The 14,190-nt window shown below is 41.0% G+C and overlaps 1 protein-coding gene across 4 annotated transcripts in view; it reads left to right on the top strand.

The window, feature by feature from the left end:
* LOC100668328 (zinc finger protein 605-like) overlaps positions 1–14,190 on the top strand; it is a 21,317-nt gene extending 7,127 nt beyond the window's left edge. For 3 of the 4 annotated variants that reach the window (XM_003406564.4, XM_064294135.1, XM_064294134.1), the window contains one exon: positions 259–8,611. In XM_003406564.4, coding sequence (XP_003406612.2) covers positions 259–2,147 — 1,889 coding nt within the window. In that variant the 3' untranslated portion in view covers positions 2,148–8,611. Of the gene's footprint in view, positions 1–258; positions 8,612–12,843 lie in introns of those variants that run through there. The other variant, XR_010323385.1, reaches the window with a different exon arrangement.

Below are 14,190 nucleotides of genomic sequence, written 5' to 3'. Positions count from 1 at the left end.
CTGGTTCAGATCCAGACCCCTCCTATCTCTTGTCCATATTCATATACCTCTTCTATTATGCTTTCAAATATTTACAGAATTTTTCCCAAGTTTGAGCACATCGATGTCCATTAATTCATTATGTATTATGTCTTTCCTTTATCATATGTCTCAGACTTAGATTGTATCTCACCTTTTGAATTGTCTTTGAAAATTGACTTGCAATTCCATCCCTCTTCAATTCACGATAATGGTAGGATTCATTGATTTCTTTTCTAGAAGTAATCTGGCAAGTTTATGATTGCTGTCAGGAAAATATTGAGAAGGATGAACCTGTGGACAGAGACCGTGACAACACATTGAGGAAAATAGTCTCTCTGAGCAAAAACTTTGTTCCTTTAATAGCAAGACCCTATAAATGTGTCTCAAAAGGAATAAGTTTGAAACAAAATTCAGATTCAAATTTTCAGAGTAAAAACTATGCAGAAATGAACTGCGATGAGTTAAATGGTCTTGGGAAATCATTTTTCCACACTCAACATGAAAAATTCCACCCTCAAGTCCAATGCTACAAACATAATTCATGTGTAAAGACTTTCAACGTAATGGCAAACCTTAAAAGGGATCACAGAATTCACACAGATGGGAAACCTTATGAATGCAGTGAATGTCCAAAGTCCTTCAGGTATAAGTCAAAGCTCATCATCCATCAGAGAACTCATACAGGAGAGAAACCATATGGATGCAGTGAATGTCAGAAAGCTTTCAGTACAAAATGTTATCTCACGCTGCACCAGAGAACTCATACGGGAGAGAAACCATATGGATGCAGTGAGTGTCAGAAATCCTTCAGAACAAAATATCACCTCATTCTACACCAGAGGACTCATACAGGGGAGAGACCCTATGAATGCAAAGAATGTGGAAAAGCTTACAGGGAGAAAACAAAACTCAGATTACACTACAGAACTCATACAGGAGAGAAACCTTTTAAGTGTGGTGATTGTGGAAAAGCTTTCATCCAGAAGTCAAACCTGATTATTCATCAACGAGGTCATACAGGAGATAAGCCCTATGGATGCAGAGAATGTGAAAAGGCCTTCTGTAGTAAGTCTCAGCTCATTGTTCACCAGCGAATTCATACTGGAGAAAAATCCTATGAATGTAGTGAATGTGGGAAAGCCTTCAATAAAAACTCACACCTCACAACACATCAGAGAATTCATACAGGAGAGAAACCTTATGAATGCAGTGAATGTGGAAAAGCATTCATACATATGTCACAGCTCATTGTACATCAGCGAACTCATACAGGACAAAAACCTTATAAATGCAAGGAATGTGGGAAAACCTTTAATAAGAAATCACACTTCATTACACATCAAAGAATTCATACAGGAGAAAAACCTTACGAATGCAGTGAATGCGGAAAAGCTTTTATAGATAACTCACAGCTTATTGTCCATCGGAGGACTCATACAGGAGAGAAACCCTATGAATGCAAGGAATGTGGGAAAGCCTTTAATAAAAAATCATCTCTCATAACTCATCAGAGAATTCATACAGGAGAGAAACCTTATGAATGCAGTGAATGTCGAAAAGCTTTTATAGACAAGTCACACCTCATTGTCCATCAAAGAACTCATACAGGAGAAAAACCTTATGAATGCAGTGTATGTGGAAAAGCTTTCTTACGAAAGGCAATGCTCATTGTCCATCAGAGAATACATACAGGAGAGAAACCCTTTGTCTGTCTTGAATGTCAGAAAGCCTTTAGCAGTATGGCAATGCTCAGTAGACATCAGCTGATTCATACAGGAGAGAAACCCCATGGATGCAATGAATGTGGTAAAGCCTTCCGACAGAAAAGTCATCTCGTTATTCACCAACGATGCCATACTGGAGAGACACCCTATGGATGCATTCCATGTGGGCAAATCTTCAACCAAAAGTCACAGCTCATTAGACATCAGAGACATCACACAGGAGAAAAACCATACCAGTGTAGTGAATGTGGGAAAGCATTTTTTGAAAAATCATATCTCAGTGTCCACCAGAGAAGTCATGCAGGAGAAAAACCCTACCAATGTAATGAGTGTGGAAAAACGTTCTCTGTCAAGTTTTTTCTCACTTCACATCAAGAAATTCATACAGGAAAGAAACCTTAGGAACACAGTGAGGGCTGGAAAGACTTTAGTGAGATGTCAGATCCTGAATACAAGAACTCATACAAGAAACACCCTATGAATACACTGAGAATTGGGATATTTTTATAATAATTTTAGACTTTGTAAGCATCAGAAAACTCAACCAGGAGAGAAATCTTTTAAATGTAGTGAACATGGAAAACTGTCTCCCAATGATGTAGCCTCATATTTTATCAGGGAAGTTATAGAGAAGAAAGACAGTAAGAATAAATCAAATGGTGGAAATCGTGTCTTGAGAAGTTACATTATATGTTACACAGTAATGAAAACTTTTGAGTGCAGCACATGTTGGAACACTTTTCAGAAAACATAGGTCATCGTAAATTAGACAATTTTCTCTGAGGTAAAATCCCACGGATGCTGTGAATGCTGAAACACCTTTCCCATAAATAACTTTTCCTTTCATACCAAAGAATACAGATGACTGAAGACCTGTGAATGGGGATGCTTCTGACATGAAGTACAACTTTACAGTGGATCAGGTAATATTTATTGAGAAATACATAATTAATGATGTTGGAGACTGTTCACATATAAACAATTTTGTAATACAAATCCTGATTCTGCCACGTTATCATATATATAGAAAACATAGCACTAAGTAGTCAGTTATGAAGAGCAGATAGCATCAATGTGGTAAATAACACTTTGTTACATGTTTGGTTATACAGAATAGTTAGAGCCGTAAATTAAGATCAGTCTCAGATGTATGTATTTGCTTTGTGTCTGAGTGTTTTTGTAGAATATCTATATAGCAATTTTCAAATTTCACAGGGTAATGAAAGAAAATCGTCAGCCATGAAATTCCTTTTCTGGTTTTTATGTGTAGTAACTACCGAAAAAATGTCCATATTTTAAGTACGTAGATCATATAATTTGTAAGGGACGTAGTCAAGTTCCCCATTAAACAAGAACTCTGCAATACACCGCCTAGTACCTTTGTTTTCCTGAGTGGTGATACATGTAAATGGATCTGATAGTCCTTTTGAATAATAATGCCAAGCTTTTTTTTTTTTTTTAATTTTTCTTCTGGTCAGAAAAAATACTCATTAAAAATATCGAGATTTAGAAGTGATGATTGATCACAGCTCCTCTGTTTCCAAATGAGTTCTAAAAAGTGAAACAGCTGATGTTTTCAAGAAAATGAAGACTGAAATGTCATTTCGTTGATGGGGAATGTGGCTTGGACTTACGGTTTTTATAGGTTTTTATAAGTCAAGTGTGCTTCCTGCTGCTTTCCACCAAAATCTAGTAATTTGGGTATAACTCCATAAAGGTAGTCTCAGTTTCATATCAGACACACTTTGATGCAAACAGCTGACTCACATTCATCATCCTTCCACAGTAGAAACTGAGAAGAAATAGTCTGTATATATGCCTTGTTAAGGCTCACTCTGCATCTCCTACTACTGGTGCTAACCACCATGACAGCAGACTTAAGAGACAGTGGCTTCATACTGCAGACAGACTAACCCAAATACAGAAAAAGGGAGTCTAGACCAGCCATGCAAAAACTTTTGATAACTCACAAATATGATAACCACACTGTTCTTCCTTTGCAGAGAAGTCGATAAGGGCAGAGGAAGAAGTGTGTAGAGTGTTCTTCCCAATACTATGGAAGTAGTTGAAGTTGCTTTTTAATAAGTCCAGTTATAAACATGCGAAGATACAGAAAATGTTTCAGCCTACTAAAACAGGAGGGGGGAGTCTTGCTAATTATGTTGAATATGCGAGTTTATGAAATACATGTTCATATAAGAATACTGAAAACAGCAAAGATACATGCCTGAGAGCCACATACATCAAAGAGATGAATGTCACCAACATACAGTGCAAAAACTAGTTGCATAAGATTACATCCAGTACAGCTGTGTCAGTTATCAATGCATTGCTTCTCAGACACAAATCTTCCCTTCTTAGCCCCTGGATTTGGATGTTGTGAACATTTCTCCTTTGCCAGCTAGTGCACTTACTTTTACGTAACTTAAAACTGATATTTAGGTAACTTACCTGACGTAGTAAAAACCAAAACCAAACCTGTTGCTGTTGAGTCAGCCTGTGATTGGTCTATTTTACACACCTCGTAGGGATCAGTCAATATACTTATACAAATGAAGTGACCTGACTTGATAAGCAAAAAATAAATAAATAAAAATAAAAACATGTAGATCCTGGTAGGAGTTCAGTTTCATTCTTATATTCCAATTTTGCACTATGGTAACTTTACAAGGCTTTAGTGAACAGGATGTAAAGCCCAGGACCCGCCCAAGATAGGTAATTTGATAGGAAACACCATTTGAGATTCCCAAAGAGTGAAGACCTCTATTTGAGAGTGAAAAATAATCACAATGCAGAAGATGCACAAGGAAACTGGCCTGTTTTGAATATGTCATTGACTGGAGAGAAACAACCCTGTTTTCCCCCCACCCACATAATTAACTTTTTTTAATGGACATATAGAACACTCCAAGAAGTAGAGAAGGCAAATTCTTTTCATGTAAACATGGAATAAATATAAAAACTGACCACATATTTGGCTATAAAGCAAGTCTTGTTTCATACAGCTGACATTCTCTGAACACTGCACTTAAATCAGAAATGAATTATAAAAAGATAATTAGGGAAACATCAAACTACTAAGTACCTCATGAATAAAATATGTACATATATTAGAAACTGAATAATAATGACAACATTAATCAAATATTAGAGGCAATTTAAGTCTCTCTTTGGGCTGCAGGATATCTCAGATTTATTTCTGATGAAGTAAGTTCATTTATGTGACCTTTTGCCTTGGTTCTTTGGAAAAACAGCTTGAGAGATTTTTCCCCTAAGCCCTGAGGAGTTACCTTTGCCCACTTTTCTACCCCAGAGCATTTGTTACCTTTGTCCAGATTGATTGATATTTCCTGGGTAAGCTGTAAACAGCTTGTGGTTTGATACTTTTTCTCTGGCCCTGGGCTGCAGCCTGCCCTTCCTGGGATTGGTCAGTATACTTATGCAAATGAAGTGACTATAGACTACTATGCACATGAAGCAACTGTGCCCTACCAAGAGAGGATTGGTCAGTTTGTGGCCCTGGTGGGAGGGCCATGCCTTGAAACTGACCAGGAGTTTGCTTACATGTGCAGCCAGCCCCACAGAGGTTTGCAGACAGAAAAGAAAGAAGCAGCAAAAAGGCAAGGGAGGCAAGAAGAGAAGCAGCAGAAAGACGGGATGTGAGGAACCTCCCAAAAGAGCTGTAACACAGGTTAGAAGTAATACTGAAGACAGTGAGAAGCCTGGAAGGGGCCCTGCAGCAGAACTGGCAGCAAGCCACCTGGAAGGGGCCTTGTGGCAGAGTCACTGGTGACAGCAGAAACCTGCTGCTTAGAATCTGCCTGAGAGAGCTAAACAAAACTGCTACCCTGGTCATGAGTTGGGTCAGTTAGCAATGGAGAGGAAACCAGCAGGGAAGCCGAAGGCAGAGAGGCCTGCAAGGCTGAAAAGGGCAGCATGGCCAAAAGGAGGCTTGTCCTCAGGGGGTTGAGAAGAGACCTGCACAGCTATGAAGGCACATGCATGGCCAAGAGGAGACCTGCCCTGAGGGGGCTGAGAGGGGGCATGCACAGCAGAGAGGAGCTAAGAAAGCTCTCCTGCACTGAAGAAGGGAGGAATGTGTTCTCCACTTAGGGGGAGCCTTGCAGACTGTGCCTACATGCTTCCTGATCCTAAGTTGTAGCCTGTTGATTCTGATCTCGAGGTGTACCCTGTTACTTCCTTAATAAACCACTTAACTGTAAGTATGGTCAGTGAGTTACTTGTGGCCATTGCAATGAGTTATCAAACCTAGCAGAGAAGTAGAGAGTGCTGTGGGGAAGAGGGCTGGTGTCAGAATTGGTAAAAGCTTGGACAAAGGAGGTATGTCTGACCTCCTCATAAGAATTATCTTGGGCTGATGGTTATTCTCTGTCCTGACATTAGAGGAGTTCAGGCACTACTAGAACATTACAATTTCTTAATTTCTAAAATTATATGATTTTTATAGGTAATTTTTGTCATTAAAATGTTGAAAACTAATGATCTAAAGCACTGCAAAACAGGAGAGAGAGGATAAAGAAAAGAGCAGTAATTAGTGAAATAGAAAACAATGAAGAAAAGAGCAGTAATTAATGAAAAAGAAAACTGATAAGAGTACATCAGCAAGGTCAAAAATTGGTTCTTTGACGGTAGTAACATAACCGACAAACACTAGGCAACATTGATCATGAAGAAAAGAAAATTAAAAAAATCAGTATTAGATGCAAGGCAGTTCAGTGGGAGAAAGATGTAAAAATGACGTGGTGGAGGCATCAAACCTCCCCTAACTTCACAGGGGGGACGGAGAATCATTATCAGCATGAACAGCCCAAAGCCGATTCCTATGAGGTGGAGGTCAGACATGCCTCCTCTATCCAACCATTTTACCAATTCTGACACCAACCATCCCTCACACAATAATTGATTGCAGTGGCCATATAGAACTCAGAGATAATACTCATGTTTATGGGCTTTATTAGGGAAATAACAGGTTACAATTCAGTATCAGAAATGACTCGATATAGTTCTTTGATCAGGACAGCCTCTTTCTCCCCCTCGGCCCCTCTGCCCAGCCTCTGCCCTGCTCGGGCAAGTGCTTACATCAGGGCTGTTTATCTCTGCCGATAAGTGCCCAGGGACCCCACTCCAGCAGCAAGCCTCCTGCCCAAAGGCGCTCAGCACACTCAATCCATGGGCCTGGAAGCCCACTATGCTGCCTCCTCCTGGCCTCCTTGTTCTTCTGCCTCTGCTTTTTGAGGTTTCCGGTGTTACAGCTCTGTCCGATTCCTGGGTCTAGGAGTGTCTCAATCCAGGAATCTTGGATCCAAAGGATGTACTCTGCTCCTATTGCTTCTTCTTCCTTTCTGCCTCTAGGATGGCTCATTTTAATCCTAGGATGGCAAAACTGACCAATCCTCTCATTAGGGCTCTGTATACCTTATTTGCATGGTCCCGCTCCCACAATGGTACCATACATCTTATTTGCATTATTAGGAAGCTGATCCCTTGGTGGGCCACAAGCACCTTGTTCGCATAGTCCCACCAAATGTTTTGGTGGGAGGTACAAGACTGACAAGAAAAGAGATCCATCACACTGCAAAAGGATAGTCTTGAACAAATGGGACGCAGACAGTTGGATATCCACATGCAAGACAACTCTCACCTCATACCATACACAAAATACTAATTCAAAATGGATTATAAAGCTAAAGTAAAGCTATAAACCTATGAATTATATACCTTTTATAAAAAAATACAGGAAAAAATTTTTGTGACCTTCATCAAAGTGTATCTAGAACACCCCTAGGTATCTACCCAAGAGAAATGGAAACATTTGCACACAAAGTACTATGCAAATGTTCATAGCAGTATTATAATAAAAGCCTTTGAAATATGTTTGTATTTATAAGAGAACAATAAATTTGGGAAATGTTCTATGAGTGCTTGAAAAGTCTGAATTTTGCAAGTTTTTGATATATAAAGCAAAAATACTGCCTGTAATGCAGTGTAAGGAATTGTCTAAATTCATGAGGGATAAGAATCAGGATCAGCACACAGCTGGTTCCTAGGAGGTGGAGGTCAGATAAACCTCTGCTCTCCCAACTTCTTCACCATTTCTAACACCAGCAGTCCCTTCCACTGCACTCTATACTTCTCTGCTGCGTTTGATAATTTTGTTGCCATGGCCATACTCACAGGTATGTGGTTCATTAGGGAAGTAACAGGCTACAACTTGGTATCAACATCTGGAAGCACATCCCCAAAATGGAGAACACATCTCGGCCTTCTTCAGTACAGGACAGCTCTCAGCTGCTCTCTGCCATCAGGTTCCCCTAATGTTGGCCTCCTTGCTGCTAACTGACCCAGCTCAGCTTCAGGACTGCTGGATCCCCACATGGCTCTGCTTCTCTGTCAGCCCAGCTTTCAGCTAACATCTTTCAGCTGCAGCCTTTTTTTTTTTTTCAACCAGTCCTGGGTGGGGCCTCTGTGTCCCAAAGGACATGCTCCTTTCCCAGCTCCTATCAACCAGGAGACCACTAAAACCTCTGCATTTTAGCCATTTATATATCCCAGTCCTCATAAGTTACAAGGTGGGACTCCCTCACCAGACTAAAGTTCAACTAATCATCAATTACCCATGAGATGTCAACCAACCCAGGTCTTGTACAAAAATAACCTTTTCTGCTGGCAGAAACCAGCTTATCTCCTGAGCAAAAGTAACAACCCTCTGGTGTAGAAAGCAACGTAGGAGGTCCCCAAATTCCTACTCCACAAAGAACTAGGGCAAAGTAATAACTCCTCAGGGCTTAGGGGGAAAATTTCCCAAACTTTTTCCAAAGAACCAAGGCCAAAGGCCACATAAAGAAACTCAGTGTACCACTCTATCTTTCTTACTCTGTTTATGAACTAACCACATAAAACACAAGGATGTGGAAAGGATAATTTCTTTTAATGGAAAGAAATACGTAAATACTAAGCATGACAAGACTGCAGGTAAATGATTATAAGAAAAAAATTCTTTAAGGAAGAGACTCACTTCACAATGAGGGAAAAAAATCCTAAATTCATATTCATCTTAAAACAGTACTTCAAATTCCCTAGAGCAAAAATGGAAGAATTACAAAAAGGGATGGACAAATCCACAATCATAGAGGGAATTTTAATCCATTTCTACAAGTATGTTATAGAACAAACTGACAAAAATATTTATAAAACTGTGTAAATTTTGAACAATACAATTAAATTTGTTGGACATATAGAACATTATATACAAAATTCTGCAAAATTCTTTTCAAGCACTCATGGAATGTTTTCCAAACTTACCAAAGCTTTAAGAGTATATGTACCATGTACATATTTGGTGCAAATGATCGTACCAAGGCACAAATACAATAACTTAGAAATCGGTGACATAAATTAGCTAGAAAATACCTATAATTTTGGAAATAAATTCAAAATATCTCACAGGCCAAAGAAGAAATGTTTGAAATTATAACTTTTTTTCTTTTCAATTTTGCATCCTGATAATTTTTAGCAGAGGAAAAAATTGAAAGACTAAGCAATAATGATCTACAAAGTAAATTCATGAATTATGACCTCTTTGCTACCTATTTTCCATTTTGTTATCTGCCTGTTTATCTGCTTTTTTGAATAATTTGAAATATCCAGAAAAGACTTTTATGCAAATATTCGTAGCAGCATTATTCTTAAAACTGGAAATAGTTCAATTGTTCACCAATAGATTAATTAACAAATTGTGGAATATTCACATAATGGAACACAGAGGAATAACCTACACAGCTATATGGATGAAACTAAAAAAAAATTATGCTGAACGAAAGAAGCCAGACACAAATGAGTATATATAACTATACATATATGAAATTACAATAATCAAAATTAATCTATAGTTAAAGAAAGCAGTCTGTGATTGACTGGGAATGGACATACTGGGATGGGGGGTGGGGTTGGGTGTGCAGGGTCAAAAGTGAACTTTTTTGAGCCATGGAAATACTGTATATGTTGATGGCAGTAGTCACATCATGGCTGTATATATTTGTTAAAGCTCCTCAAACTGTATAATCAAAAGAGGATACTCAAACACATTCAATATGTTTGATTTTATATCCATAATGGGAAAATGTGGTGAACTCACAAATATGTGGAAATTCAACAACACATTCCTAAATAACCAATGGGTCAAAGAAGAAATCAAAAGGGAAATCAGAAAATACTTTGAGGTGAATCAATCAAGACAAACACCACAATTTATGGAATGCAGCTAAAGCAGTGGTTAGAGGGAAATTTATAGCTCTAAATGCCTACACTAAGAAAGGAGAAAGAACCTCAAATCAATTAAAAAAAAATCCTTTAAGCCCTGAAAAAAAAGAACAGCAAAGTAAACCTAAAGCAAGCAGAAGGAAGGAAATTATGAAGATTAGAGTGGAAATTAATGAAATAGAGAATAGAAAAACAATAGAGAAAATCAATGAAATCAAAATCGTTTAACTTAGTCTGCACAAAAATCAACTGAAAATGCAGTTTTCAACATTTTTGGTTCAGAGGGGTCCTGTGATGGGGCTCAGGAATCTGGGTTTTAAGTATACACAACAGAAGATTTTGCTACAGGCTGACCACAGCTCACATTAAGGTGGCTAATTTTGTCTGAGGCTGAATCTCCGCTTTGACACTGGGGATCACAAAACCCAGTGTGAGGAGGAATTTAACTCAATTACTTCGTGTGACATCACCAACCCACAGGAAGTTTGGCGACATTCAGGTGAAGTGTAATTTTCCTTGGGTAAGTCACTTAAGCTGTTCGATTTCCCATGATGTGGATCAGGCAGGAGGGAGTTTGGAATAGGGGCTGGTTGGTTTGATTTGTGGAGTCCATCACAGGCTTTCAAAAATACGATACCTCGGATCTCCATTTTCTCTGAGTTTAGGATCCCTAGCATTTCGCGTCCTTAGGAGACTGGAAGCCGGGTTCGCGCTCTTGGCCCCGGCATCTACCATTGCCCTGCCCAGAATTGGTCCTGCCACTGAGAGCGTCCTGAGCCCGTAGCATATTAGCTCTGGCACCAGCACTGGCCCGACTTCCTGGCTGTAAAGGAAAAAGCCTGTCCCTGACACTGGCATCCTCCTCCTAGTCCTTCTAGTCCTCCTCCCTTTTCTTTGCCACAGCCTCTACTTTCAAACGCTCTGGAATTCTTCTTCTTTCAATGCCCTTGCCTACCTTGCCCCCCACGGAGCACACAGCCTTCTATCAGGGATCTTTCTGGAATCAGTTCCCTGCCTATTCCAGTTTCCCTGGCTAGAGAATGCATTCACTCCTGTACGGACAACCACATCTTCAACATGGCTGTCTTCTCTCGTTGTACAAAGCGGCACAATGGGTGAGGCCATCACAGAAGGACTGGCTTTTGGGTGGTCAGGGTCGGTGGAGGTGGGGCATTCATAGGCTACTGAGCATGCATAAGACCCCTGCTTGGGTGTGGAGAGGAAAGCCCTGGGATGAAGTTTACTGACAGTCATTGAGAGCATGGGGGCGGGGGAATGTCATTAAGCTTTCTGGCACAAAATTGGTTGCCATGGAGTGGATTCTGCCTCACAGCGACCCTATGAGACAGTAGAACTGCCCCATAGAGTTTCCAAGGCTGTAATCTTTACTGAAAACAGACTGCCTCTGCGGCTGGTGGGTTCCATCCAGGACGTTTGGGTTAGCAGCGGTGCGCTCAACCACTGCGCCACCAGGGCTCCTTCTTCTGGCACAAAGGGCTCATTTGCCCTCTGTATGGCACCTCTTTCAAGATTGCGTCTGTCATAGAGCCTTCGGACGGGTGGGGCCGTATTTATCTCACGAAGCAGTGATGAGTTCACAATCAGGGTTTTTTTGAAGGATTCAGCCCCTTACATCAAACAGCTCCTCCGTAAGCCAGAGAGGGAGGTCGGTAGTGTGTGGGGACCGGAAGTGGAGGGGGTGTACGGAATCCTTTTAAACCTCCTGCAATGCTTTGAGTAGTCTAGTGGCTGGTATTCGGTGTGCTGCGCGAATAGGTAGTTCTTGGGGCAGGTAATGGGGACCTTTGGCTAGGGGATCAGGTTGTGATGAGTCTTGGGGCCGAGTGAGTGGCATGTCAAGGAGGTGGGTTAATGATTGGGTTTGAGGTATGGCCTGTGGGAACTGGGGAGTAATCCTTGGGGAGCGTTTGGTGGTCAGTGTTCAAGAAACCTGATGGTACTGTTTGAGGGCCCTGTGGGTTGGTGATGCCCTGAGCGTGGTGGTTCAATAAATGGGGGCGACCCTGGGTGGTGTAAAATGTTTGCCCTTAACTACTCACCAAAATGTTGATGGTTGAAACTCACCCATCGGTGCCATAGGAGAAAGGTCTGACAGTCTGCTTCCAGAAAGATTATAGCCAAGAAAACCCTATGGCGCTCGGGTCTCGTCTGTAACATACAGGGTCTGCCCTGAGTCCAAATGGCAACTGTTTTGGGTTTCTGTGTTTTGGTTTGGGGTGGGATGTGTGTGTGGGTCATTTGTGTTTGTGACTGAGTCCCTTGTGGAGTTGCATATAGGTCTGAGCAGTGCAATGAGCTGGAGGAGGCTTTGGTGGGAGGGGAAGTTCAGTAATTTGAGTCCGCAACCTTAAAGAGAACAGGTTTTTGGTAGGTATGATTCTCACAGTTGACATGCAGTTCTGTCCATCATACCCAATTCCTACTCAAAGCTTGCTTTTAATTGTCCTTTGACCCCAAGTCATACTCTTCTCTTACCCTATCTGCAAAAAATGAAAATGCTTTGAAATATTTAAACTATTGTACAGTGACATAGGAAATCCTAGTGGCGTAGTGGTTAGGTGCCACGGCTGCTAACCAAAGGGTTGGCAGTTCAAATCTGCCAGGTGCTCCTTGGAAACTCTACGGGGCAGTTCTACTCTGTCCTATAGGGTCGCTATGAGTCGGAATCTGCTCCACGGCACTGGGTTTTTTTTTTTTTTTTTTTTTGGTTATACTGATATATGTGTTATGAAAGGTGTGACTTCTGACTTTTTGTTCTCAAGGATTTTATATATTTCATTTGTGTATTTCCTTTCAGTGGCTAACCCAAAGGTTGGCAGTGTGAACCCACCAGTGGCTCCTTGGGAGAAAAGACCTGGTCATCTGCTCTTCCGAAGATTACAGCCTAGGAAACCTGACTCGACAGCACACAACAACAAAGCATTTCCTTTCTGGGCTCCTGGTACAGGTAGGAAGTAGCAAGTTCATGTCCCCCAAAATATGCTGCCTAAGACAACTGTTCTAAAAATTTGGCTATTTTCCTTATTTTAGACTTTTTAATACCTTTTTTCCCAAGTTGTATAAGTTAACTGCATAATTTGCTCTTTTCACTTGAGCTTGTCATACGCACGTTCCCATATTACAAATTCTTTGTAAAAAATACTTTTATTAACTACGTAGTATTAACTACATACTACTATAGGATTTTGGCTGGTGTCACGTTAAAACTATATATAAATTTAGTGAGAACAGACTATATACTCTCTTAATATAGAGTTTTCTGATTTTAGTATTTAGGTTCTGGATATTTGTTAAGTCTTTAAAAATTACATTTTTGTTGCTATTGCAAATGTTTCCTTTTGCAGTTTAAATTTTCTTAATATTTGAAAAAATGGCATAATGGAGGCATCTCACCTCCTCTAACTTCACAAGGGGGAGGGAGAATCAAGATTAAGGGCCCAAGGCCGATTGCTATGAGGTGGAGGTCAGACATGCCTCCTGTCACAGCAGCAGTAAATAACATGCCTCCCTTTTTGCCATTTCTGACACCGTCGGTCCCTCCCACGGCATTCTGCTTCTCTGCTGAGTTCAGTGACTTGTTGCAATGGCCACACAGAACTCACAGACCATACTCACAGTTATGGAGTTTGTTAGGGAAGTAACAGGTTAAAATTCAGGTTCAGGAACACTCAGGATACAGTTTTTCAATTAGAACAGCCTCTTCTCAGCTGTGCCCAAGACAGGTTTCTCTCTGGCCCCTCAGCCTCTGCCCTCCTCAGGCGAATGTTACAAAGCTCTTTTAGCTCTGCCAATAAGTGCCCCAAGGCACTCCACTCTGTCAGTTAGCCTTCTGCCCAAAGGCACTCAACTCTCTCACTCCATGGGTCAGTGAGCATAGCTTTGCTGCCAAGTGCCTGGAGACAGCCCACTCCCCCAGGAAGCCTCCTGCCCGAAGGTGCTCATCTCTCTTGCTCTGTGAGTCGGCACACCCACTGTAACCGCCTTGCTCCATCAGCCAGGAAGCCCACTGCGCCGTTCCCTGCTGGTCTCCTAGTTCTGCGGCCTCTGCTGCCGCCATTTCTCACCATATCTGCTGTTACTGCTTTCTGTATGTCTCCGGTATCTAGGAGGTTCTCAGCACAGGGATCCTCGTTCCAAAGGATGC

The sequence above is a fragment of the Loxodonta africana genome, chromosome 11 (assembly GCF_030014295.1).
Source record: "Loxodonta africana isolate mLoxAfr1 chromosome 11, mLoxAfr1.hap2, whole genome shotgun sequence".
NCBI classification, from domain to species: Eukaryota; Metazoa; Chordata; class Mammalia; order Proboscidea; family Elephantidae; genus Loxodonta; species Loxodonta africana.
The sequence above is the reverse complement of the archived record's forward strand: the minus strand, read 5'-3'. Positions and strand labels throughout refer to the sequence as shown.